This window comes from Arachis duranensis, chromosome 1 (assembly GCF_000817695.3).
Source record: "Arachis duranensis cultivar V14167 chromosome 1, aradu.V14167.gnm2.J7QH, whole genome shotgun sequence".
Classification (NCBI taxonomy): domain Eukaryota; kingdom Viridiplantae; phylum Streptophyta; class Magnoliopsida; order Fabales; family Fabaceae; genus Arachis; species Arachis duranensis.
Window position 1 is genome coordinate 41270326 of NC_029772.3, and position 27926 is coordinate 41298251.

General features: G+C 35.8%; 1 protein-coding gene across 2 annotated transcripts; it reads right to left on the minus strand.

The window, feature by feature from the left end:
• Window positions 1-15968: 15968 nt before the first annotated feature.
• Window positions 15969-23140, minus strand: LOC107486759 (THO complex subunit 1). Of its 2 annotated transcripts, XM_016107334.3 has the most exons (21): window positions 22886-23140; window positions 22627-22710; window positions 22208-22282; window positions 21980-22073; window positions 21508-21653; window positions 21332-21403; window positions 21081-21153; window positions 20924-20986; window positions 20789-20835; window positions 20264-20332; window positions 20010-20135; window positions 19839-19904; window positions 19708-19749; window positions 18945-19061; window positions 18725-18807; window positions 18373-18439; window positions 17910-17981; window positions 17742-17792; window positions 17016-17075; window positions 16776-16925; window positions 15969-16250 (listed from the first exon to the last, which is right to left on the minus strand). In XM_016107334.3, the coding sequence occupies exons 1-21, from the start codon at window positions 22886-22888 to the stop codon at window positions 15996-15998; spliced, it is 1815 nt and encodes a 604-aa protein (XP_015962820.1). In that variant the 5' UTR covers window positions 22889-23140; the 3' UTR covers window positions 15969-15995. The 2 variants fall into 2 exon arrangements, with proteins under 2 accessions (XP_015962820.1, XP_015962829.1); XM_016107343.3 differs by lacking the exons at window positions 20789-20835; window positions 20924-20986; window positions 21081-21153.
• Window positions 23141-27926: the final 4786 nt, after the last annotated feature.

The following is a 27926-nucleotide window of genomic DNA, read 5'->3' on the forward strand; positions in this document are numbered from 1 at the left end:
TTTAGAGGAAAACGTTCTACATTCAAAAAAGACTCTACAAAGAAAGGAATCGACAAAATGCTTGAGTTCGACTTCACTGAAGAAAGGACCGAAGTCAAAAGACTCGGCCTCAAAAAAAAGAAGACCGAGCTCAAGCAGGGGCACTGTTCATACCCTGGATCGAGCTGTCTGATCCGGGATGTTCTACAGACAAAGCGACCGACCTCTTCAGGTCAGGACAACCCGACCTCTTTCTTAAAATCTCGGCCAAGTCACCAGGAAAGCCCAAAGAAGGGCCCAAATAGAGGAACACGCCCCAAATCCTAAGGCAGCCCAAGCCTACAGAGAGAAGGGCAGTTCCCTTGAAGATAAGATGACCTCACTTGAAGATAAAGATAAGATAAGATAAGATAACTATCTTATCTCCAGAAAGGTCACTCTTCACCATTATAAATACACTGGAGCACCCAGGTATAACTCATACTCTGGTTCTACTCAATACCTGTTTAATACCCTTGCTAACATAAGCATCGGAGTCCCTTGTAGGTACCCCCCACCCTCCAGGGACGAAGGATCAGCACCACCACCAAGTCCAACAAGTCGAACACACCAGCTCCGACCGTCGTACACCTGCCGGACGCGTCGGCTCCGACCAACACAGAAGATCTCATCCGAGATCGACCTACAGTTTCAGGTAACCCTCGGAACACCAATGAAAAGGGATTTAGTTGTTCATAGCTCTGGAAATGGAAAGCAAAAATGAAGAGTGCATTGTAAGGTAAACTAAATTGCAGAGAAAGTAAATATACAGAGTGTTTACAATTTTCAGATCCTCCCGATCCCAATCACCTTTTCTATTTCAAAACTACTCCTATATATACTACTCCTTTGATCTTCTATTAGCAATGAAATTCTTGGATCTGGGCCTTTGATCTTTAGTTGAAGCAGTTACAGTCTTCAGTGGGCTTAGCTTTGCTTGCAGAAAGAAGTTGAGTCAGGCATGGTTCGCGTTAGTCAAGGCGTTAGTGGTGTTAACGTTAAATATAAATCCTAGCTCGAAGATGTTAATGACACTAACTTTGTCACTAACGTCCCAACCCATTTGAGCTACGTTAACTCAAACGTTAGTGGTGCTAATGTGACCACTAACGTAGCCTTTCATATCCTTCGATAGCGTTATTGGTGCTAACTTTGCCAATAATGCTACAATCTTATTTTCTCTCATGTTAATGATCCAAGTTAGTGGTACTAACGTGCCCATCAACGTGGGCATGCCATGACTCGAAGACGTTAGTGACACTAACTTTGTCACTAACGTTACAAGACTCCTTCCCTTCTACGTTAGTGCCCACGTTAATGGTATTAACGTGGGCGTAATAGCCATCTCCAACATTAGTGACAAAGTTAGTGTCACTAACGTTGGCTCTTTATACTCCTTGCTCCATGTTACCTCCTACGTTAGTGGCATTAACGTGGGTAAACTTGGCCGGATCCAACGTTAGTGACAAAGTTAGTGTCACTAACGTTGGCGATCCTTTTTGCTCCACGTTAACGCTCACGTTAGTGGCGTTAACATGACTCTTAACGTGGTTGTTTATGGCCTTTGCAATGTTAGTGGTGTCAACTTTACCACTAACGTTGGAGCTTCTTTTTTCTTCTACGTTAGTCCACACGTTAGTACAACTAACATGGCAACTAATGTGGGTTAAGATGGCCTTCAAAGACGTGTTAACTTTACCACTAACGTTGCAAGCTTGCTCCCTTTCCATGTTAATGACCTCGTTAGTGGTACTAACGTAGCTACTAACATGGCTATTCTTTACTTTATTTGGCCTGAAATCAAACAAACAAAGTGCATCAAAGATTTGTTCTAGATTATGAGATTCTGCTCATCTAAATTGCCATTCAATTCATGTATTATTCTCATGAAATCATGTAAACTTCACAATGTTTGCTTGAATCAAGATGTAAGTGCATATTCAACCAAAAACTTGCTTATTACTTAAGAAAATGCATGAAACTACCTAAAATATGTAAAGAAAAGGCTAGTGAAACTAGCCAAGATGCCCTGGCATCACAATCCCAAACTTAAATCTTGCTTGTCCCCAAGCAAGTGCTGAAGCATAAGAAGAATGAATGAATATACAAGATAAACAAGTCCTTATTTATAAAAGTCAAATCCTTGGTTCATGGGGGGGTTTCATGCATAGCAACTTAGGTTCATGCCCTTGCTGGTTTCTAGGCCGTTAACATGCCTTTGAACACTCACTTAGTTGCATTCCATGAGACTCTTATTTACTGATCCCTTTTTAACATTGCTTTGTTTTCCTCTCCGTTTTTTTTTTCTTTTAGAGCTTATTGTTTTCTTAGGCTAAGTGCTCTATGTTGAGGCAACTCTTTATGATAAGCTTTCAGCCAGCACTCCCGAACCAGTTGGTTTAAGGTGCTAGGTGTTGAAACACCCCTAAGGACCTACTCCCTCAAGTCTCTCCTCCACACATACACACCACAGCCATATGGTTTGTTATTTTCTTCCTTGAGATCTTGGTGTCCAGCACCTCTTTGGGTTACTAAATACTTTGTAGCAATGTTGCTTTTGACAGTAGACTTTCAGTTGATAATCCCGAGTTAGTTAACCTAAGTTACCAAGTGATGAGGCACTCCTAAGAACTTATTCATCCAAGCAGATTCTTTGCACAAAAATACCACAGACACATGTCTCAAGATACAAACTCTTGGTGCCTAGCATTGTTCCTTGTTCTTTTATTTCTCTTCTTTCTTCTTTTTTTTCTTTTTCATACTTTATTATTTTTTTCTTATTGGGATCTTGTTATTCAGCTAGTTTCATAGGATGCACTTTCAAGCATATAGTTCAAGACACATAATTGTCCTTGTACCTTGTTGGTGAACCAACTTAGCTAACCAATTACCACCACAAACATTGGGACTTTATTCTATAACATGGACTCCTCTCTTGTTGTTCATAACCTTCTTTTATTTAACTCAAGGGACAAGCATACATTTAAGCAAGATGGGGTGGAAACTGGAAACTAGCTAGTAACACATAAACTTTAAGAAATACAACTCAAAGACAGAATTAAAGTCCTAAGCTACTATGGAAGCATGTTCTATTTCATACATGATTTTCCTTATTTTAGACTTGAAAGAGAGAAAAAGAAACTCCACCACCTTTTCTCACTGGTGTGCTCACGTCCTCTTGTTCCCTTCCTCTTCTTGGTTTCCTTCCTGATTGCTCGAATCCCCACTTTCTTTCCGTTTTCCGATCAACTTCTTCCAGAAGCCAGCATTCTCCATCTTCTTCTTCAATGTTTCCTTTTGATGTTTTACCTTCCCCTCCTCTTGCTCTTTTAGATCCTTGTAGACTGTATCATATCTTGGGATCGTTGAGTGCAAATTATGCATATGCCCAGCCACATAAGTCAGCTTAGCTTGGGTGTTTACATCATATTCTTCCCTGTATAATTGCCTTCCTTCATTAAGCACATTGAACTCATTGAATGCTTTCATTTGAGCTATTTGGCATTGATTGAGTTCTTGAAGGAGCTTCTCTTGACGCTCTTGCCTTTCGGACACTTGGTTGATGATTTGAACAAGCTGGGAGTAATGCTCTTGTTGTTGTTCCATTTGTTGTTTGTGCAACTCCTTCTAGTGATTCAACAACTAAAACTGGAAGTGCTTTTGTTGCTCTTGCCCCTCCATATATCTCCTTGTTAGATCCTCAATGGCTCCTTGAATGTGACTCATGTTCATATCAACTGGATCATGTTGCTCTTCTCGCTGGTACTCTGCTTGTTAAGGTTCTTCTTGTTGAGGCTCTTCTTGCGATATTCTCCTCCTTTTCTGAGGCCTTCTTTGTTGTTGAGCGGGTGCCACATAGGTTATGCGCTGGAGTGTGATTGACCTCCCAGGTTTTAGCCATATTGGATTGCTATCTTCGAAGACCACTTTGGCTTTCATACACAGTCTTAGGATTGTACTGGGGTAGCCAAGCCAGGCGTCTGGATCATTTTTCTCAGTGGCCTCTAGGATTCCTTCGGCTATGATCTCATGCACGTTGATGTCTCCACCCCTCATTATGTAGTGTACCATAGTAGCTCGAGCAATGTTGACCTCGGAATTGTTTGAAGTTGGGAGGATGGACCTTCTCACGAGCTCAAACCATCCCTTGGCTTCCGGGATAAGGTCTCCCCTCCTAATAAACTGTGGCCTCCTGTCCGAGTACCTCACCCAGTCAGATCCTACAACACATATGTCATTCACAATTTCTTCACAGTCAGGGCCATTGCTCATTCTTGCTTGATAGCTGGGCTCGTCAAAAGGCCTTGATCTTAATTGCAAAGTTCTCATTATAGCGTTTGGACTGAAATCAACTTCGGTTCCTCTTACATAGCTTTTGAAGGTAGGAATTTTGGTAGTGTCCTCTCTAGCTACATTGGCATAGAATTCCTTGATAAGATTTGCATTTATTTTTGTGACTGGGTTCATAAGCTCTTGCCATCTTCTCCATTCAATCTTATCTCTAATTTCCGGGCACTCATCATCATTGAACTGAAATGCAAGCTCCGGCAATATTTTTTTGTGTTCCACCCATCCAAATTGGAACTCATGGAATGCGGTTTTGAACCTCCCTTCATCAAAAGGAATGCTTTCCACCAGTTCTTTGCCTTTTCGCTTCTTAGTGCTTGATGATGCCATGAGGGATCTCCGATTTAGGATGGGTATAGGTATGGATGGTTGTAACATTGAAAAGTGCAGCTAGAGGAGTGGTCAATAGTGCTTTTGAGGGAGGAAAAAGTGTTGACTGTGTGTTCCGAGAGTAAGGAGTGTGAAGGAAAAAGATTTGGAATGTGGAAGGGTATGGAGTAAGAACCATTTATATGGAAGAGTGGTGGGTAATGAAGGGTGTGGATTGATCGTATAGGTCAAGAATGGATGGTTGGGGTTTGAAATGAGATGGGCACAAGGATCACCAATTTTATGATGTGGTTGGTTCGGTCTCCAAGGGCATTCTCCCTTTAATGCTACATGGCAACACTTCCCAAGGCACTCTATTCGAAGACATATGTCTAGTCCCCTTTGTGAAATGGCCGAACCTCTTTTCTTGGTTTGTCCCATCAGTTCCATCCAATCCTTCTTCATTTCCTATGCAATATAATAAAAGAAGAGCAAAAGTCAGGTCTATTTGTGGCGGCAAGATAGAAATTGGGACTAACTATTTTTTAAATTTTTATTTTAGACAAACCAAGTGATATTCATGAATTTAACTCAATGGACTTCCTAGGATTTATGTATGCAACATTAGTGACACCAAACTTAGTTTGTGACCATGTAGTGCAAGAAGAGTTGACCAAGGCTCCTAAGATATGCATGGTGTGATTTTTTTATATATTCTCTTAGTGTGCCTTGAACACCAAACTTGTTGTTCACTATATGTTACATACAAGGATTCACTAAAGTGTCCGTCAAAATTGAGTTGAAATTCATGAGCTTTGCTTTCTTACTACTGTCAAAAACATAAACAAATAAAAGAAAGGATATAAGACATGGGTTGCCTCCTATGAAGCACTTCTTTAACGTCATTAGCTTGACGGTTGGCTTTTGTCACGGTGGTTGGTAATGCCTCAAGTCTTCCCCTCTCATGGTAAATTTATCTCCATTGCCTTCCTTGAGAATCTCCACATATTCTAAGGAGAGGATTCTACTGATGGTATATACCTGAGGTAGCTGAGATGGAATGGTAGGGAGGTGAGGTGGGATTAGTGGGTGATGAACAGATATCACTTCATCTCCTGGAGAGAAGTTCTCCGTAGGGATCTTTTTGTTCCTCCACCCTCTTGGCATCTTTTTCCTTCCTTCCTCTGGTGATGCTTTACTCCTCGTGGCTTCTTTTCTGAGGGAAATCTCGTTGTTGGTCTCATATAGCTCGTGTGGGTTTAGCTCCTCTTGGGTTGTCCTTGGCTGTTGTATCATTTGACTACTTTGGTTTTCAACCAAAGAGGTACCCCAGGTGTCTTTGTGATTCCCTGCATGTTTCTTCCAGAGGTGTGTTATTGTGATTATCCCTTAGTACCTTGTCTTCTTGCTCTAATTCTTGTGAGGGTCTGAAGACGTGAAAGGTGAGTTGTTCATCGTGTATCCTTAGTATTAACTCCCCTTGTTCAACATCTGTGAGAGCTCTGGCTGTGGCTAAGAATGGTCTCCCCAGGATAATTGGATGGAGATGGCTTTCTTTCATTTCAAGGACAACAAAGTCTGTGGGAAGGAAGTAATTTCCAACCTTTACCAGCACATTTTTTTACCACTCCTATTGCTTGTTTTTTAGTTTTGTCAGCCAGTTGAAGGATCACATTTGTGGGTGTTAGCTCATTAATTTGTAGCTTCTTCATGAGGGATAAAGGCATTAAGTTGATGCTTTCTCCCAGGTCATAAAGTCCCCTATCAATCATTGTTTCTCCTATAGCACAAGGGATATGAAAACTCCCTGGATCCTTCTTTTTTGTAGGCAAATCCTTTTGAATGAGGGCACTGTACTTTTTATTCATCACTATTGTTTGTCCACCCTTTAGTGAATTTTTCTTGGTCAACAGCTCCTTCATGCACTTGATATATGAAGGCATCTGTTGGAGAGCCTCGATGAATGGTATGTTTACATGGAGAGATGCAAAAATGTCTAGGAATCTTGAGTGTGATTTCTCCTTTGCACCACCCCTGAGTCTCTGGGGGAAAGGTGCCCTGGGTACATATGGTTTCAAAGTCTCTTTCTCCATTGGCTCATTTCTTTATGTAGAATCAGTTTTTTGGTCCTTCCTCTCTTGATTTTCCGTTGGGATTTCTTGAGAGTGCTCTGATGGGTTGTTCACTTCTTCCAAACCCTCCTCATCTCTTATAGTGATCACCTTGCATTCTTCCCATCTCACCTTCTTTGTCTCTCCTCGAGGATTTTTCTCAATATCACTTGGGAAGCCGTCAGTAGGCTTGGGAATCTACTGGGAAAGATATCCTACTTGCAATTCAAGCCTCTTGATGGTGTCTCCCTGATTCTTTATATTAGCTCATACTTCATCCTTGAATGCTCTGTTGACTTGAACTTCCTTGCATATTCCCTCAAGCAGAATCTCAATCATGGAGAGTTTATCTTCAGATGATGATGGCGGGTTGGGGTTGGAGGGTTGAGAATAGCCATTTTGGGTCTGTTATGGATGTTGAGCAGAGTTGTTGGATGGGCATTGGTATGACCTTTGAGTTGAGTGTTGATAAGCTGCATTGGAGTTTTGGTTGGAGTTGTGACGCCTATGATCTTGGCCTTGGTCTTGCTGGTTTCCCCACCCAAAGTTTGGATGGTACTTCTAATCGGGATTATAAGTCTTGGAGTATGGATCATGGGACTATCTGGACGAGTTTCTAACATAACTGGCTTGTTCCCAGTCACCTCCTTCCTCTGTATGCACTCCTTCTTGAGCTGGTGGTGGAGTGGTGACTACTACAACTTGATTCCTTTTCATCTACTTGGTAAGGTCAGCTAATTGCTTGGTAATCATCTTGTTTTGAGCCAGCAATGCATCCATATAATTTAGCTCCATTACTCCTCGGTTATTGCTCCTATCAGAGGCATAGAAAAACTCATTATTGGCCACAGTTTCTATGATGTCTATGACTTCTTCAATGGTCTTCTTCTTGTTTAGAGATCCCCTCGAAGAGTGATCCAATGCCTTCTTTGATTCATAAGACAGGCCTTCATAGAAAATGTGTAGCTGTACCCATTCATTGAACATGTCTGGTGGGCACCTTCTTGTCAAGTCTTTGTACCTCTCCCATCCTTCATAGAGAGTTTTACCATCTCGTTGCTTGAATGTTTGGACCGATAGAATCTCGCCAAGAACTTGTTCACCACATCTTCCCAAGTTGTCAGACTCTCCCTTGGAAAGGATTCTAGCCATTTAGATGCTTTCTCCCTAAGAGAAAAGGGGAACAATAGCAATCTATAGGTGTCGGGGTGAACACCATTAGACTTCGCAGTATCACATATTCTTAGGAAAGTGGTCAAGTGTTGATTAGGGTCTTCTTGGACGCCTCCTCCAAATGAGCAATTGTTCTGAACAAGGGTGATGAGTTGAGGTTTCAATTCAAAGTTATTGACATGTATGGTTGGTTTTTGAATGCTACTTCCACAATTTCCTGGATTTGGATTAATGTAAGAGCCTAGAACTCTTCTCTCCTGCCCAGCATGGTTTACTGCACCTTCCCTGGCATGATTATGTGCCTCCTCCTCATGATGGTTCTCCATGTCCTCCTCCATGTTTATCTCTAAGTTCTCCTCTTCTTCCTCTACACCAACAACCTTCTTCCCTATTGCTTTCCTCCTTAATCTAAGGAAAGTCCTCTCAGGTTCAGATTCAAAGGAGGTTGAAGCTCCCCTTCTTCTACCTGCCATATAATCAGCAGAACATACAAGTAAGAGAAAAGTGAATAAATCACTCTTGTTAAGATTGGTGTTAGTGTGAGTGACGCAATTTATCAAACAGTTAGTGGATTAATTGAACAGGACTATAAATAACTAAGGAAATAGAACAAAAGAAAATAATAAAAGAAAATGGTTGAGACTGGAAGTAAATAAAAAAAAACAAAATAAACAAAACAAAAGAAAATTTCTCAATCTAGTTATCCTCTAATTTAATCATTGTCAATACAAAATCAATCTCCGGCAACGACGCCATAAACTTGATGCACGAAAACTTGTATCGCTACAAATTTCCCTCGGAAAGTATACCGAACTGTCGTCAAGTAAAAACTCACAATAGAGTGAAGTCAAATCCCACAGGAATTGATTGGTTGAGCAACATTAATTAGAGGAGTGTTCTAGTTGAGCTAAGCAAAGTTGAGTTGAGAATTGCAGAAAATTAAATGGCGGGAAAGATAAATGACAGTGAATGTAAGTGCTGAAAATAAATGGCGGAATATAAATTGCAGAAAAGTAAATTGCAGAATCTTAAATGGGAATTTGGGGAGATGAACATCAAAGTAAATAGCAGAAATTAAAGAGAATGGGTAAGATCAGAAATGGGGAGTTCATTGGGCTTAGGAGACGTTGTATTCTCCGGATTAAGTTCATTTTCATCTCTCCCTCAATCAATGCATTCATTGATCTCCTTGGCAATCTTAAGTGATTGGATCCCAATTCCTTGGCAATCCAATCTCTCTAAGCTTGAACAATTGCCCAATTCCTTGATTTAATTTCTCATGGGAAGATATGAAGTATGGTCACTGATTATACCACATACATTTCTGAATCAAAGTGTTGGTAGGATTATATATCACTATATCCACCCAAACCCCAATCCGGTCCAGCATGAGAAAGCATTTCTAGCATGATCTCCTCATTCCTCTTCTAAGTTTCCGAGGAGATCCAATTATGAATAGCCTCTTTTCCAAGACAACTACCCAATTGGATGAAGATCGAAAGCTTTCTAGTAAAATCAAGAGAAAAGAAAGAAGAAGAAGAATGATAACTAGTATTGATCCATCAAATTACAACAGAGTTCCCCAACCCAATGAAAAGGGGTTTAGTTATTCATAACTCTAGAAATGGAAAGCAAAAATGAAGAGTGCATTGTAAAGTAAACTAAATTGCAGAGAAAGTAAATATACAGAGTGTTTACAATTTTTGGATCCTCCCGATCCCAATCTCCTTTTCTAGTTCAAAACTACTCCTATATATACTACTCCTATTATCTTCTATTAGCTCTGCAAGTCTTGGATCTGGGTCTTTGATTTTTAGTTGAAGCAGTTACAGTCTTCAGTGGGCTTTGCTTTGCTTGCAGAAAGAAGTTGAGTCAAGCACGGTTCGCGTTAGTCAAGGCGTTAATGGTGTTAACGTTAAGTATAAATCCTGGCTCGAAGACGTTAGTGACAGTAACTTTGTCACTAACGTCCCAACCCATTTGAGCTACGTTAACTCAAACGTTAGTGGCGCTAACGTGACCACTAGCGTAGCCTTTCCTATCCTTCGATAGCGTTATTGGTGCTAACTTTGCCAATAACGCTACAATCTTATTTTCTCTCACGTTAATGATCCACGTTAGTGGTACTAACGTGGCCATCAACGTGGGCATGCCATGACTCAAAGACGTTAGTGACACTAACTTTATCACTAACGTTACAAGACTCCTTCCCTTCTACGTTAGTGCCTACGTTAATGGCATTAACGTGGCCACTAACGTGGGCAAAATGGCCATCTCCAATGTTTATGACAAAGTTAGTGTCACTAACGTTGGCTCTTTATACTCCTTGCTCCACATTACCTCCTACTTTAGTGGCATTAACGTGGGTAAACTTGGCTTGATCCAACGTTAGTGACAAAGTTAGTGTCACTAACGTTGGCGATCCTTTTTGCTCCACGTTAACGCTCGCGTTAGTGGCGTTAACGTGACTCTTAACGTGGTTGTTTGTGGCCTTTGCAACGTTAGTGGTGTCAACTTTACCACTAACTTTGGAGCTTCTTTTTTCTTCCACGTTAGTCCCCACGTTAATACAACTAACGTGGCAACTAACGTGGGTTAAGATGGCCTACGAAGACGTTAGTGGTGTTAACTTTACCACTAATGTTGCAAGCTTGCTCCCTTTCCACGTTAATGACCTCGTTAGTGGTACTAACGTAGCTACTAATGTGGCTCTTCTCTGCTTCATTTGGCCTGAAATCAAACAAACAAAGTGCATCAAAGCTTTGTTCTAGATTACGAGATTCTGCATCATCTAAATTGACATTCAATTCATGCATTATTCTCATGAAATCATGTAAAGTTCACAATGTTCACTTGAATCAAGATGTAAGTGCATATTCACCCAAAAACTTGCTTATTACCTAAGAAAATGCATGAAACTACCTAAAATATGTAAAGAAAAGGCTAGTGAAACTGGCCAAGATTCCCTGGCATCAATACCAACCCCTCTAGACCAAGGATCCCTCCCGTCCTCCACCAATTTGCCCGTTTCCTCTCCTTCGCCTCCATCGCCACCTCACCAGAGCCAACGACCGACCAAGCTGCCTACTAATCTTTCTGATTACCTATGCAAAACTTCTCTTTCTCCCCGAATTTCTCCATCTTCAATGTCAAGGTATCTAATTTCTTCTGTTTTCTCCTTCTCCTCTCTATCTCTGATAAACTCTCAATTTTGTGGTTTATCTTGTGTTGAATTTAGGGAATTTTATCAACTTATCTCACATTTATTCAATGAAATAGCATGCTTTTGTGAATCACTCCTAATTTGTGCTTAAGAGTGAAAACATGCTTTTTAGGCCTTAAAATAGCTAAATATAATTCACTTTAATTCCATTCGATGCCTTGATATATTTGTTGAGTGATTTCAGATTCATAAGGCAAGTACTGGATGAAATAATTAAAGAGAAAAGCATACAAAGTAGAGAATTCATGAAGATTGAGCATTTGGAGAATTCAAGGCCACGCGCACACGTCATCCATACGTACGCATGAAGAGGACATTTATGGCCACGCGCACGCGTCACCCACGCATACGCGTGAGGAGGAAATTCACCAACGACGCGCACGCGTCGACCACGCGCACGTGTGATGCTGATCACGTGACCTCATTAAAGGCAATACGCTGGGGGCGATTTCTGAGGCTATTTGATGCATAATTCAAGATTGGACAAAGAGGGAGCAATTAGATTAGATTAGGACCATGCTTTAGATAGTTTCTAGAGAGAGAAGCTCCCTCTTCTCTCTAGAATTAGGTTAGAATTAGGTTAATTTCTCCTAGATCTAGGTTTAATTTCTTGTTTCCATCTAGTTTTTCTTTCAATTTCTTGTTGCTACATCCTTGCTCTTTTAGTTCTTCTTGTTATTTCCCTTTCATGTCACTTTTATGTTTATGAGCACTCTTGTTGGATTTGAATTTTCATTTAATGCAATTTATGTTTTATGTTCTTTTATTATTTAATTGAGTTGTTATTCTTACTTTTCTTACATTGGGTAATTGTAGATTTATTATTCTTGCAATTTTATGATGCTTTCTTTTTATGCCTTCCAAGTATTTGACAAAATGCTTGGTTGGATATTAGAGTAGTGTTTGAGCATTCTTGGATTGGAAAGAGAAATTGGGCAATCTTGAGTCATTAATACCCAATTTATGTTGGTGATCTAAAGTTGTTAGTTGATATTGTTTCCATTGACTCAAGTCTCTTGCTAATTCAATTAGTAAGTTGATTAGGACTTATGGATTGAGATTAACTAGTCCTATTTGACTTTCTCTCAATATGAAGATAACATTATACCTTCTTCCTATGTTGGAGATGACGAAATAGGATTGGCTCTTGTTAAGTATTGTATTATGATTAATGACTAGGATAGAAAGCCTATATTCTCAATCCTTGCCATGAAGGCCTCTTTTTAGCATTTGTTATCTTTAGTTGTTTTGTTTAATTTCTTGCCATTTAATTTCTTGTCTTCTTATATGCAAACCACCCCTTGGATACCATAGCCAATAATATGCATACCTCACTGCAATTCCTTTAAGAGAAGACTTGAGATCTAATACTCTCGGTATTTTTATTGGTTTGCATTTGTGATAAATAAATTAAACTTTGATTGAGTATTATTTGTCGGTTTAGAACTATACTTGCAACGAAGTTAATTCTCTTTTACCGAGAAGAAATTTCTAACCGATGGTTTTGCTCTATCAGTCTCCTTCTCACAGATCATATATCTCATCCTTGTATTCTGAGCATGAACCAAAGATGTTTTGGGGAGCCAATGGAGTTTCTCATTGGTGTCTAGTGCAAGAAGAACTTGCTGCATTAGAATCAAATCAAACCTGGCTCATTGTAGATTGTCCTCAGCAAGTAAAACCAATTGGTTGTCGTTGGGTATACAAAATCAAATGCCGGCGAGATGGATCAATCAAGTGTTACGAAGCCCATTTTGTTGCCAAGGGTTTCACTCAGATGGAGGGCGTAGATCTTTTAGAAACATTCTCTGTAATATCCTACCACACAGAGCTTTACACCTAGGACGTAAATCAAAGGTGTCGAGGTCGTAAAGCTCTGTGTGGTATGATTTTACATTCTCCCCTATTGTCAAACCTGCGACAATCCAGATCGTTCTTGCTCTAACTTCCATTTGACGATGGCCCATACAGCAGCTAGACGTGAACAATGCCTTTTTACACGGCGATTTGTCTGAAGTTTTATATATGGAACTCCTTCCCCTAGTCTCTCTGGTTGGTCCAATCAATGCTACTGACTTCTTAAGTCGTTGTATGGTTTACGGCAATCAACTATATGTGGTATGAGAAGCTCTCTGTTCTACTTATTTCTTGTGGGTATCAACAAATCGTTTTTATCATAGCTTGTTTATTAAAGTTAAAGACATTGAAGTTTGTATCTTGTTGATTTATGTTGACGATATTGTACTTGCTGGTAATTCAGTTTTTGAAATGGCAGTAATCAAAAAAAAATTTGAATGATCATTTTAAAATTAAGGATTTGGAGACTTTGAAATATTTTTTGGGTATTAAATTTGCTCATTCCAATTCAGGAATTTCCTTATCACAGCATAAATACTGTTTAGACTTGTTATCTGATTGTGGTCTTTCAAGAGCCAAGCCTGCTAGGGTTCCAATGAATAGTACTACTAAGCTTTCACAAGGTGATAGTTCCCTGCTATAAGATCATTTTATTTATCGATGGTTGGTTGGCTGACTCATCTATTTAACCACCACTCGGCCAGATATTACTTACGCTACCCAATAATTGAGTTAGTTCATGGTAACCCCAACTCAGAACCACTATAAGGCAGCCTTGCAAGTTCTTCGATATCTCAAGAACAGCCCAGGGGGAGGGCTTTTCTTTCCCAGGAGTTCATCCCTTTAGATTTCTGGTTTTAGCGATTTCGATTCGACTGGGTGTCCGGATACGCATCGATCTTTGACTGGCTACTGCTTTTTTCTAGGAGAGTCCCTTATTTCCTGGAAAACAAAGAAACAAGCCACTGTTGCATGCTCATCAACTGAAGCTGAGTACCATGCTCTTGCTAATACCACCTGTGAACTCTTATGGATATTGAATTTGCTGGTTTCCTTCATGTTTCTTGTGATAAACCTCCTATTTTGTTATGCAATAATCAGAGTGCCTTACTAGTCAAAGATCTACCATCTGACATCTGGTGTGTCAAAAGGCACAGGATGGGGTAATGAAATTGCTATCAGTCCCTTCTTCCTATTGGTCAACTTGTAGATATTTTTACCAAACCACTTCTAAATAAGCTTTTTTACGTCAACTTATCCAAGCTGGAAATTTTTGACGTATACTATTCTCTAGCTAGCTTGCGGGGGCATATTGAACCAACCTCTATTAGCCTAACATAACAACACAAAAGAAATTTAGACCCAAATTTAACATTCATAATAAAAAATCCTTTCTTTCTCTATTTTTTTTTTGTTCATGTTTTTTCTATTTCTTGCTGTTCATACTTTTCTTCTTTTGTTCCAAAATGTGTGACTTACCTTTTCTATTAGGATACGATTTTTTTTTCTAAATTTCATAGTTGTCATATAGATTTGGTAACTGTACATTTTTCTTTTTATATATATACATCCTTTATCATTATTATCAATAATAAAAATACAATACACATTTTTATTCATTCATACTATTTTCTACATTTTTCTTGTTATTGTTGTTCTTCATATTTTGTAGGTTTGGAGCACGCCAAAGACCACAAAATGTAGCCAAGATTAAATGAGTAACTTTCTAAGTCCCATCCCTCAGTAATAGCTTGCCAATGTTATTATTCTGTCATTCTAGCTTTATTTCACTAACTGAACGTCACTCTGTCAAAATAAGAAAAAAAAATAGTATTGGGTTTTAAAATATGGGATCCTCTATGGATTTTTATGTTAATAAAAATAAGCATTACATGGGAATGAATTCTTCTCAGGTATCTTTAACATAGACAGTATAAACAGTATTACTGCATACAGTTTCTTATGATTAGCTTATAAATGCCATTTTGGGTTATAGTGGTGCAAGGAGTAGTGAGTTATGTGTGACATGTTTCATGTAATTTTTTTTAATAATTAATTTTGTTAACAAATTGTTATATGTATCAATTTCTTGTTATTATACAATGAAACAGTTTTATGAAAACATGCCTAAGAAAGAATAATAAGAATAGATAGCATTACAGTACATTAATTATAACAATAGAGGTACAGTTTATGTTTCTACAAATAAATAAAAAGGGACATACAGTTTATATTAATTGTAAAGTAACTTTCAACATTTCACCAAGGTAACTTCCAATAATTTCATATAATAACCTATGACACGAGACACAACAGGTACACACATACAAATTTTAAATTTTTATAAAATATATATATATATATATATTACTTTTTAGATAAATTAGATATTTTAATATTATTAATATTAAAATATAAATTAATTTTTAACTATTTTTATTTTTTAATTATTTAAAATATTTTGTTTTTAATAAATAATAATATATACTATTTTTAAACTCATTTTAAGAATACATATTAAAAATAAAATTAGACACACTAATACGTAATGGTATTTAGATATGTCCAATCATGTCTAAAAAAAGTTTTTTATTTTTTATATAGAATATCAAATAAATATTAACAAGTGATAATAACTCAGCAAAATATCCATACTTTATAGATAATAACTAATTGTCAACCCGCAATTCATTTATAACATATAAATACTAATAAATTTTACATGGATACACAACAAACAAAAGGTTATCCACCAAAAGGAACAAATAAAAGGTTCATCGTATTTTCTTCTCTCCCTTTTAGCATTTCAAGATACAAAATTTGTGGACACCAAAAAAGAAGATACATCATTTATAAGAGTTTGACCTAAACATTAGAATTCAATCCAATATTTCTTGTTTCACCCAAGAAAAACACCAACTCCTTAGACAAACACGATGCTGACAATGGCATCAATATCAATCATCCTTAGCATCTAAATCAACATCTGCATCCGTCTCTCCGTCTATGATGCCGGCCTCAACTTCAGCATCAGCGTCCAATTGACCTGCTTCCTGGCCACCATCAGTGTCAGAACTCTGCTTTTGAAGTTCTTCCGGTGTCGGGGTTTCCCCCTGTGCGCCAGGGATGGAAGCAGCATCAAATTCCATAGGTGTCGCTGTCATATCAGTTCTAATGCCTTCCACATCTACCTCCGTTGCATGTGTAGACATCTACTTCAGAGGAAAATGAAAATAGATTAAAAAAATAGCAACATTCAGCATGATGTATCAGGATTTCCTATTCAGATCTTAAATCACTTGATCGAACGCTGTTTTAGCATGTTATACATTGAGCAATTATATGTCTACTGGAGGCACACCAAGGATAGAACCTTAGACCAGTTTTCTTTTTATAAAAAAAATATAGAAATCAATTGATTACATGACCATACTCACACATGTTTCAACTTGTTTAATGAAACTTCATTTAATTGTTGTGAGGTGAGAAATTCGTAAGTTTAAAGAATATCTAAGCATTCATATCTGAAATCCGGATTGAATTTTTTGCTCAAGCTTAAATAATTTTGTTAACTAGATGTGGGAAATGAAGCATAAATCACAAATCACAATGGGGATTTCAAAGGACATGCTAGTGAATGCAACCAGAAATAGTGCTGAACTCTGGCTATAGTAAAATTTATCTCTTTAAGCAGAGGTAACTAGACAAAATGGAAAGCTGGATCTGAATCAAAGAACCTGATTTTCATCAACTTGATGAGCTGTGCCTTTTGCTTCTTCCTTTTTGCTACGTTTTCCTCTCTCATTCGGTTTAGCTTGATATTTAGATCGAACATCAGGTGGCAAAAGTTCCAGTGGTACAACCCCTTCAACGCCATGGTCGGTAAACTGTAATTATAATCAACATAATTTTCATCAAACCTAAAAGGGTAGCATACAATATATTGCAGATTTACAAGTAGAAAATATTCATCTGACCTTGGAAAAACCCTCCAAATCCTGTCGTGCTGAAAGCCGTAGACCCTTCCAACAATAAACCTGGATTGAAGAAAAAGAATAGCAATTTCTAAGATACAACTAAGACTGAATAACAGCTATCAAGAGAACAAACTTGCACCCACAAAATATGGAGGGATTCCTGTTGGTTCAAGTCCGTTAGAAGTTGTGAAAAATACAATATATCATGGTTACATCTTGGAATATCATAGAATATTTTAAGAAATCTCTTGGAAGTAGTTTTTATTGTCAAGAGATTGGGAAGCATTGTGTTTGGAACCCAGCCAATTAGAAATAAGGGACTTAATTATAATTTAGTGCATCACTAGGTTGGGAGGGTTTGTAACTAACTCTGCCTTGCTGGCAGAGAAGCAGAATGAAGAGGATAGATATATAAGGAGGTGGGAGAGGTAGTAAGGGACTGGGGACTATCTCAAATACTCGCGATCTATTTCTCATAGTTGATACAATTCTTATGGAGAAGGTTCACATCGCACTGATTCAGTCTCAATCCTAGAAGTATTCTCTTGCATTATTATTTATTACCATTCTATTCCCATCCATGATAAGAGTACCTTGCACATGCTACATTATGAATTCTAGCCTTAAGAGTTTATTTTCCAAGCTTTTTAGATAACTTGTCCTTTCCTTTGTTTCTCCAAAATAAAATTTCTTCAGGTCTAAATGAAGTCTTAGGCAGTCCATTACCCGGTTATTCTTGTGGTGATATTCAGCTTCTATTCCAGCAGAAGGATCCATCTGTAATTTCAAAATGCAAAGAATCAATTTTGATATTTAAGTAAAGGGGAAAAGCTCTAGCCCATAACTGCAAAAACCATATAACCACCCCACTGCAGCTCAGAAATAAAATCTTACATCTTCAGCCAAGGGTTTCCAATAATCCATAATTGAAGGTGTTTGAACACGCTGAGGATTGGTTAAAGCATTCTGGAAAGTCAAGAACTTATGTAAATGGAGAATTATAGAAAGACAATCCACATTATGAATAACACACATTGAAAATGAAAATTTGTAATTTAAGCGGTTAAATGAAAATTCAAGCTTAGAATAGCATCAGTGCAATGATGTGAAAGAATTGGTCTGAGCAATGCTTTGGTAAATGATTCACTGAAGATGTGTACATGCAACAACATAGAAGGAAATACAAGTTTCAACCATATTCACTTCTCTCTTGGTTCTCTTTGTTTGAATTTTCTCAACCTCTTCTTTTTTTTCATTTTGTCAAACTAAATAGCTACCACGTCACTTAGATGGAGAAGCATAGAATGTGATGCCAATAGGACTTCAGCCAACACAATACAAAAACTTAATAACATACCGGATTTTGATCTGCCCACTTCCACAATTGGGAGAGTTCTTTGTTACCCAATCTCCATCTAGGCTTACTGTAAACAAAGGAGAGCAACTCAATCAAAAAATAGAAAATAAATAAAATGAACAAGGTGAAAAGAGCAAATACTCATTGTAGAAAACAACAACAAAGCCTAATCCCACTAGGTGAGATCGGCTACATGGATCAGACAACACCATTAAGTTCTATTATGTATCATGTCTACAGTGGAACTGTTTATACGTAGATCTTCTGTCTTATTTTCCTATAGGATCAACCCATTTCTAGTCCTATAATCCAAATGTAAAACAACTAAAGATTGGCAACATGACTATCATACCGCTTCTTGGTCCCATCTTGTATTGCTTTCTTTTCGGTCGGTTGTTTTTCATATGGCAGGCAGCCATCGCGTTTCCACCACACCTAACAGTAAAAGGTATAGAATGGTATCATGTCTCATTTTATATTAAAAAGTGGATAATCACCTGATTCTGCACATGTCGCATTAAATTGCATGTGCAAGAAAGCATAAGATGGAAGACTTTAAGGAGGATCCTCACCCAATTCTTTTCCCGTTCCAATATATGCTCAATTTTGTGAAGAAATTCCTTTCCTTTGGGTGGAGTCAGTTCAAGAAGTCTTTTAACACGCGCCTCACATGATGAAATCTCATCTTTCTGAAATAAAAAAGAAAATATGCAGGATACTTTTGTCATAAAAGGAACTCCTGAGATGAATAGCCAGTTACCTAGTCTCAAGACTTTTGGTACTATTACTAAATGACAAGATAATCAATTTCACAAGGTTAGGCCAACTGCACGGATCCAATAACACCATTTTGTCCTGTTGTTCATATCTAAATGGATAAAACACCATTTTTTGTCCTACTTTGATTCATGTTTACAGACATTAAAATTTTGGCATTTCTAAATTTGTTCATTTATCATTTTTCTTTGTTTCCTTCTATCTGTAACTATTGGCTACCTTCTATACACTAGAACTTCTATAGAACATCTCCTTATATAGGATCAAGTTAAGAAATGTTTTGCTATCAAAATTCTAAAGGGAAAAAGGGGAAACAGTTCACATATAAAAAATAACTAAAAAATATATATATATCTAGAAACATGTAAATAAAGGAGTACTTTGAGAATCGCAAGAGTCCCTATTCAAGTAAGCAAACACAAACAGCATCGGACCACTATAAAGACAGTGGAGTGGCTTTGATAGCAAAGAGACTAACAGCAGAGATAGAGGTCAGATGCAAATTTAGTATTTAGTATATACTACATAACATAAAAGTTCAAGGGAGACAGTCCTAACCATGCTTTCAGATGGCAGATCCTTATCACCTTTTCCAGGGGCCTAAAAGCAATTGGAGGAGAAACCATCAGATAATCCAGTTTAAAATATAACAGATATATAATATGTATACAAGTATTCTAAATTTTTACCTTTAAATAATCAAACAAGATGAGGCATTGCACCAGAACGTGGCGTCGGAAACTTGGATCCTTTAACTAGAAGTTCCCCCAATAAAAAGAAACGAAAAGAGAGCATCCTGAGTCAGCATATAAACATCTTGTTTAAACATGCATTCTTAGTATGGTTGTCAAACTGCCTACCTCCAGTCCCATTAGTTTACTGCTTGTGAGATATTTTATGCTAAAATTGACAGCTTCTTCCTCCAAATTATTAGCATCCCCCTCTTCATCACTTAAAGGTTGTGCTTCAAATGTATTCAGTACAACCTTCCATTCAACAATAATTCTGGTTATTAAATAAAAATTAAACATGTTTGTGCCAGAACAGAAGAAATTTCGTAACAGAAAATATTCATCCACACAACCAGACAGGAAACTATGAAGTAAAGAATTACCGACAAACTGGACGCAAATTTCTGCCACTTGGAAGGAGCATGAGTTATAGTTGGATTAGAAAAATATTCCTGCATCAAATAAAATAAGACCAATAAACATTACTTTTTTTAAGTTTTCTCTTCAATTTAAATATCTCACATCATGTAGTCAAACTCTAGAAGCGACATCCATTTATTTTGATAAAGAATATTGCGTAAAAAGGGATGAATAGATGGAGATCGGAACAAAGAGATCATGTTTAGAAATTAAAATCTAGCAAAAGAAGAAAGCAGCGATAAAGCAAATAAAACAGCTTATAGACTTTGAACTTCTTGTCAGCTTAAAGAAAAGTTTCTGATGAAAAGAATTTTACATCAGGAAGGAACACACTGCGATGACTTAATAAATTCAGAGAAGAGTTCAGTTAAGAAATCCTGTTAGTAACTATAACAACATAGCTTAGATCTAAATCCAACAAACAGAATATTAAGGCAAGGAACAAGCATCAAATTATTACTCAAACCAACTTTTCAGTACAGACCTACCTGTAATCCCCAGAAAGTCTCATAAAACTTGAAATCAATACATATGCCTGAAAAGTAATAAAAAAGGAATTGTAGACTAGAATCAAACAATTAACCTCAAAAATATTGAGTAAGCAAAGAGTGGTGAAGGCACACCTAGGGGTTCTTTCTCATATTTTGTTTCATTTGATGTGTTAAATACTCCTTTGATGTTTAAGGCTTCAAGAAAAAAGAGAGAGAGCCATCTAAGAAAGAAGATTATGAAAAGGAAATAAAAAATCCAGAACTGAAGATAGGCTTCACACAATTGAACCTGATCTCTCTGATAATGGAAAGAAATGAGCCAAAAACATGAGAATTCTTCCACAAAACACCACATCATTTGCCTATAACGATAACATCAACACATTAAAGTTATGGCTGTCATGAGAAGAACACAATTGCAGCTAACCCAAACTTAAATAATACCCATCTAACAGAACACATTGCGCATATTATCATATAGCTTACAAGGGTGAGTCACGCTATAATCTTTTACACAAACATAACTGGTGTTTAATGGACCTTGGACAGCCGGCGTAGGAGCTGATTGCAGGTTCTCAGCATCACAAGCTTTCCTCGAGCAAAAAGTTCTTGCTGTATGTCATGCAATGATAAGAGTTCCAAACAAACAATGGTCATGTATATATCCAAAAAATAATTAGATGAACATAAAAGCTAGAAACAGTTGGCAAATATACCTTCCCTAATATATCTTGTTTGCTCTCTATATAACCAAAAATATCTTTGCAGTTTTTCATTGTAGACATTTCTGTCAAGTCTTCCAACAGTGAAAAAATCATACCACCTTCTATATGTTCTTTCTCACAAAGATATAGTACTATATCTGAAATGTGAAAACAGTATGCAAATATGAGCAGGAGATAAACATGGAAGACTACATAAATAAGATGCACGCCAAAACTAATTGGAACATTCCTAAAACAGAAGAAAAATGAGTGTAAAATTCAACCAAAGAATCAAAATAAAACCAATAATTAAATGATGCACGTTCCTTTAAGTCTGAGAAAATAAGAACTTTTTTACTTATGTAACAACATAGATTGCACAGTTACTAATGTAACTCATTGTGGGAAAGTGATCTATACTACATCAAATGATCAGAAAGCACCATAAAGAAAATTTTCTTGTAAGCAAAAATGGTTAACAAACCAAGAAGACGAGGAATGAGGCCTTGAGTAGTTTCAGTAGCATCAATTGATTGCCCAAAGTGCATTATTTTCTCCCCAGACTGTACTGCCGATGACTGTTCCAAAGTACAAACAATATCATACATGTCATAAACAGAGGAAACCAATAAACTCAACATTCAACAGGCAAAAAAAGAGGGGGAAAAAATACATGACTAATCCATGAAAAAGAAACTCCAGCTAGACATACCACATATTCCTGAAGTAGCATGCGTAGAATGTTTTCTAGCAACTGGTTCTCATCTTGGGCCAATTTCGTTTGCTTCTGTTAGACACAAATCAATTAAATCAACCACAGCTGTTAACAAAATCACATGAAAACTAAGGGAATCCTGGGCTCCCATTGCCAATCAGTCACCACAGGAACAAACATCAATCAATGAAGGATAGAATTACATATCCTATTATGATTCGAGATACTTCCTACTGAACCTTAAATACAAATTTCTTCATTTTAGTACCCCTTCCCCCAATAAATATCATTAATACAAAAAAATAAAAATAAAAATAAAAATAAAAGATAAGTGATCATAATCAAATGTACATTTCTCTATATACAAAATTCTCCGCTACATTTGAAATTCTCAAAAGATTAGAGGATGGATATACCTGAGGTTTGATGACTTCTTGAACTGTCAGTAAAGCGAAATGCTCAGGTGGCCCAGGCTGCATTATAGCCCTTTTAAACACCTCCTGCGAAACAACAACAACAACAAGCAATCAAGAAAAAGGAAGTAATAAAGCCAAGTTCTAGAACACAGGAAAGGGAATTAAATCAAACACAGCAATTCACACAAAACAGTGTTCAAAATTGGGGCAGTGTCTTACTCAACAAGTGGAATACGGAAAATAGCGGAAGGGAGCTTACCATGTTGAAGTCTAGAACGAAACCCTCACTTATGGTTATGGAACCGCAAGGCCACCAATAATTAAAACAAAAACGTAAATAAAAAAGAAATCAGCAGCGCATTCCAAATCCTGGTTCTGCAGCGGTGGAAAGGGAGCGTCGCAGCGTGAAGGACACGACGGCGGCACGGCGGGAAGATGGTGGCTAGCCACTTTAGCGGGGTTTAGAACTTTAGATGCAGGGAAAGGTATGTTTCAGGGCTTCACTGTCCCAAGAAGTTCAATTTTTCGAAAATTATAGTAACAGTTTGTTTTGGCTAGATTATACGAAAAATCTTTTAGAAAAATAAAATAATTTTATATTTAAATATGTCTTTTGTAAAAATATCATTTTATTTAATAATTATATTTAGATATGATAATACAAAATCATTTTTTATTTATTATAAGATTAAAAATATTTTTTAAATAAAAAAATAAAAATAAAAAATATAAATTATAATTTTTAAGAAAAAATTATTTTTTTAATATTTTAACTTTTATTACTAAAATTTTATTGAATATACTAAAAAAATTTTAAAAAATTAACAATTTAATAATACTCAAACAAGGATTTATTTAGGACACATGTTAAATTTATAAATTAAAAAAATTTATTGTTAAAAATATAAAAAATTTAAAGATGTACTTGGTTTGAGTGTTTCTAGTTTTTATTTTCACTTAAAATAAAAAATAGAGATAAATATATGTTAGTTTGATTTTAATGAAAATTGTTTTTATGGAAATGTTTTCATAATAAGGTGAAAACAAGGAAACACATACCTGTTTTTACAATTTTCATTATGGAGTGACTTTTTTCATTCTCATCACGGTTAAAATTAAAAAAATGTATTTTTCTAAAAATATCTCTTTTGCTGCATGTGTTTTATTGTATTTGAATATAATATAAAAGACAGTAATATAATGTCTTGTATTATGTTCAGATAGATATGCAAAATGATTAAAATATTATGCAAAATGGTTAAAATAGTCATATATTCTAAATTTTCCGTATCAAATACAAATTAATTTAATGAGAGTACGTAGGAGTACAAGAGATTACAAAAAGAATTAATCTATGAATCAACAAGGTAAAAATTGTATTGAAGCAACAAAACTAAGAATAAACAAAGTAACGTAAGAGTGAATTAAGCCTCCATTAAGAAAACTTATAACATGTCATAAAAAAGATAATGAACTTTAAGAAAGAAAGAATTATTCAGTAAAGTAAGAAATTCTACCAGAAAATAGTACAAAAAAAAAGAAAAAAAATAAAGAAAAGGCGGCAAGAAGAGAATACATTTTTGAGAACAATGATGTAGAGAAAAAGTTTAAATTACGAAAAATAAGAAGGGATAATAATAAAATAATAAAAAATATCTATGGATAAAAGAAAAAAATCATAAAAAAATCCGTGTGTACCTTCCTAAATTCCGTGTCTATTATTATCCTTTATAAAAAAATGGATACAAAAATATAAAAAATTGTTTGAGAGACAATATATTCAGTGTCTATGTCTCTGTCTCTAAACATTCTTTAAATATTAGTTGTCTATGTCTCTGTGTTCTTTCTCCAAAAACAAACGTTACTTTTATTTTTTTTTTTATGCCACCTCCGATCCATTCTCTCAATTTTTCTATAATTGGTCGTTAATCTTCTTTATACTGCTTAATATTGTGCTGGTAAACTTTTTTTTCTGGAAAAAATGAAACATTTCTTTTTTATATGCGTTTCTATTTTTAAAATAACATTTTGGGAATTTTTGTTTCTCAAAAGTTTTTCTTTTTTTAGCATTGTGATGATTTTTATTAAGAGGTTAAGTTTTGTTTTATGTTTAAATAGTTATATGTAACATTGTTGATATTTCTTTCCTTTGTTGCATCTTATATGTAATAATAGTTAATATTTATTAACATAAGATAAGAAAAATCTGAAACCGAATATAGTAAAAAATAGTCCAATAAAAATACAAAGCTTCTATTGGCATACTCTATGAGCGAGTAAAGAATGGGCAGCTGCAATGTTCAACATTTAAGACAATAGTTTAGGAAAAAATAAAAAATCAATTGACTATAATTGTTACAGAACATTACGATATAGCTAGGCTAAAGGAAAAGTATGATCAACAATGCATTGCACATTGACCGAGAATTATCGTTCGTCTAGAATTTTTCAATAAAAATAGAATTTCGTTGTAAGCATAATTTTAAACTAATTAATAATCCTCAATCAAAGTTATAATTTAGTTGTTACAAGTATAAATTTCAATAAAAATAAACCGAAATATTTAAATTTCGGATCGTCTCATAAGAAATTGCAATAAAGTGCTCTATTATTGACTATGAAAGAATAAGGGGGTTTGATTTGATGATTGATAAGAAAAGTAAATAACAAGAAAGTAAATAACAATTAACTAATAAAGGAAGGAAAAAAATTCTTAACTAAAGCATAGAAATTGAGATCACCATCATTGTCTAACAACCATATATTAACAATTATGAAGGACAAACCCATCAAGTCTACTTCTATACTTAAAGTAAGTCAAATAGGCTTATTCAACATCAACCCATAAGTCCCAATCTAGCCACTAATTGACATAATAGTAGGCTAGTGTTAATGGGTATCGAATTGACCAGTAAGGGTTCTCAAATTACCAATTCAATTTGACCCAATGACTTAAGGTCACCCAATTCTCTTAGCCTAGGCCAAGAGTATAGAAAACTACTCTAATACTAGTGGAAATATTTTATCAAACACCTAGAGTGCAATAAAAGTAAGCATCACAAAATGCAAGAATTAATAAAAACTATAACTAACATAAGCAAGAAATCAACAATAGCAACTAAGATAAACATAAAATAAAAGACATAGAAACTTAAAATTGCATTAAAAGAGAATTGAAATTGACAAGAGAGTGCATAAACTAAATTAGCAAAATAAAGAAATTAACAAGAGAAGTAGATCAACTAAAATGCTAGAACAAATTAAAGTAAAAGAAAGCTAAAATGAAACAAGATTAAAATCTAGATCTAAATGGAAGTGAAATAAGAATCCTAAAATCTAGAGAGAGGAGAGAGTTTCTCTCTTTAGAATTCTAACCTAAAACATGATGAAAACTAAACTATGACTACCTCCCCCCTTCCCTTTCAATTCTTGGGTTCAAAAAGCATCAGAAATGAGTTAGATTTGGTCCTCCTTGAACTCAGAAATCGCCCCCAGCGTATTGCCTTTGATGAGGTCACGTGCCGCTTGTCACACATATGTATGGGTCACGCGTACACGTCACTGGCAACTTTCCTTATCACACGTACGCGTTGCCTTGACATTTGCTTCTTCATGCGTATGCGTGGGCCACGTACACGCGTCGCTCGGCAGATTACCAAAATCTCATTTATTCATAAATTCTCTATTTTTGTATGCTTTTTCTTCATTTCTTCAATTCAATCCTTGCCTTCTAAACTTGAGATCACTTAACAAACATATCAAGGTATCGAATGGAATTAAAGTGAATTAAATTTAGCAATTTTAAAGCCTAAAAAGTATGTTTTCACTCTTAAGCACAAGTTAGGAAAAATTCGCAAAACCATGCTATTCCATTGAATAAATGTGAGATAAGTTGATAAAATCCCCTAAATTCAACACAAGATAAACCATAAAATTGAAATTTATCAAACCTCCCCACACTTAAACTAAGCATGTCCTCATGCTAAACCAAGAAATACAAGAAATGGGGTATGAACATTTATTCAATACAAATAAACTATATTCACTTATCTTTATGAATGCAACTAAATGTAAGATGCTTCTACCTACTTGGTTAAAAGTAAATCAATCTCCAAGAACACATATGAACATGTAGGGCTAACGTAGTATGATGATTCATGAATTCCACCAATTCAAATATTAAAATGAAGTTCAAATAGACTTGCAAGAAGAAAGCTCATAAAAGCCTAGAACAAAGACTTGAGCATTGAACCCTCACCAGAAGTGTATTTGCTCTAGTCGCTCAAGTGTATAGGGTTGATTCACTCAATTCTCCTCTAATCATGCTTTCCAAGATTTTTTTCATCTAACAATCAATAATTATTCAATACATGCATACATTTATCATGAGGACTTATTCATAGGTTGTAATAGGGTTAGGATAAAGGTAAGGATATATACATACATACATACATATATCTATACAATTCTAATAGACCACCTAGCTACCCATTATTCCTACTTTTTTTTCTACATACTCATGCATTCTGTTTAATTCACATTCCATATGCATTGTTATTATTACTTTGCTTTGGGGCATTTTTGTCCCCTTTTTATTGTTTTTCTTTTTCTCTTTTTTTTCTTTTATATATTTTTTCTTTTTATTTTTCTTTTTCTTTATCATTTTCTTTCACTAAAGTATATACAAACGTATCAAAGCATATGGTTTTACATATTTAATATATAAGTATGTACCCAATTCCCAAGATCTTCAAAAAATACAAAAAATGCACTTTTATCCCAACCGATGTTCTCAAATTTCCCTTATTTAAATGATACGCACTCTCACTAGTCTAAGCTAATCAAAGATCCAAACAAGGGATATTTATTGTTTTTCACTTAGGGGTAGTAATGTACTAAAATTCAGAACAAAAGGGTATTAATATAGGCTCAAAATTAGCTAACAATAAAAGATAAAAGGTAGGCTATTTGGATAAGTGAGTTTTTTGAAATGAATGCCTCAATCATATAAATGTGTTCATACACAAAATAATGGATATAAAGAATCAAACAAATCAAAGATTACAATCATAGAAAGAGAATAATATACACAAGAATGGAAAATAATGGCTATATGATATAACCACACAATTAGGTTCAAAACTCACATGCTTATGTGTTCTTAGTTCAAAATCCATGTTCCAAAATTAATTCCTTCAAGCAATATCAACACACACAAAATTATTCAAATTGGTAGTATGCCCTAAAACAATTTTTTTAGAAAGGAAATCATCACTCTAACCAAGTAGTCCTAATATAAA

Excerpts from the sequence above, each read along its gene's own strand:
- LOC107486759 (XM_016107334.3), bottom strand. Across the intron at positions 20,333-20,788 it reads AGACTTTCTGGGGATTACAG|GAATATTTTTCTAATCCAAC; the intron begins GTAGGTCTGTAC and ends TATTTGATGCAG. Across the intron at positions 16,251-16,775 it reads ATCAAGTTGATGAAAATCAG|ATGTCTACACATGCAACGGA; the intron begins GTTCTTTGATTC and ends CCTCTGAAGTAG.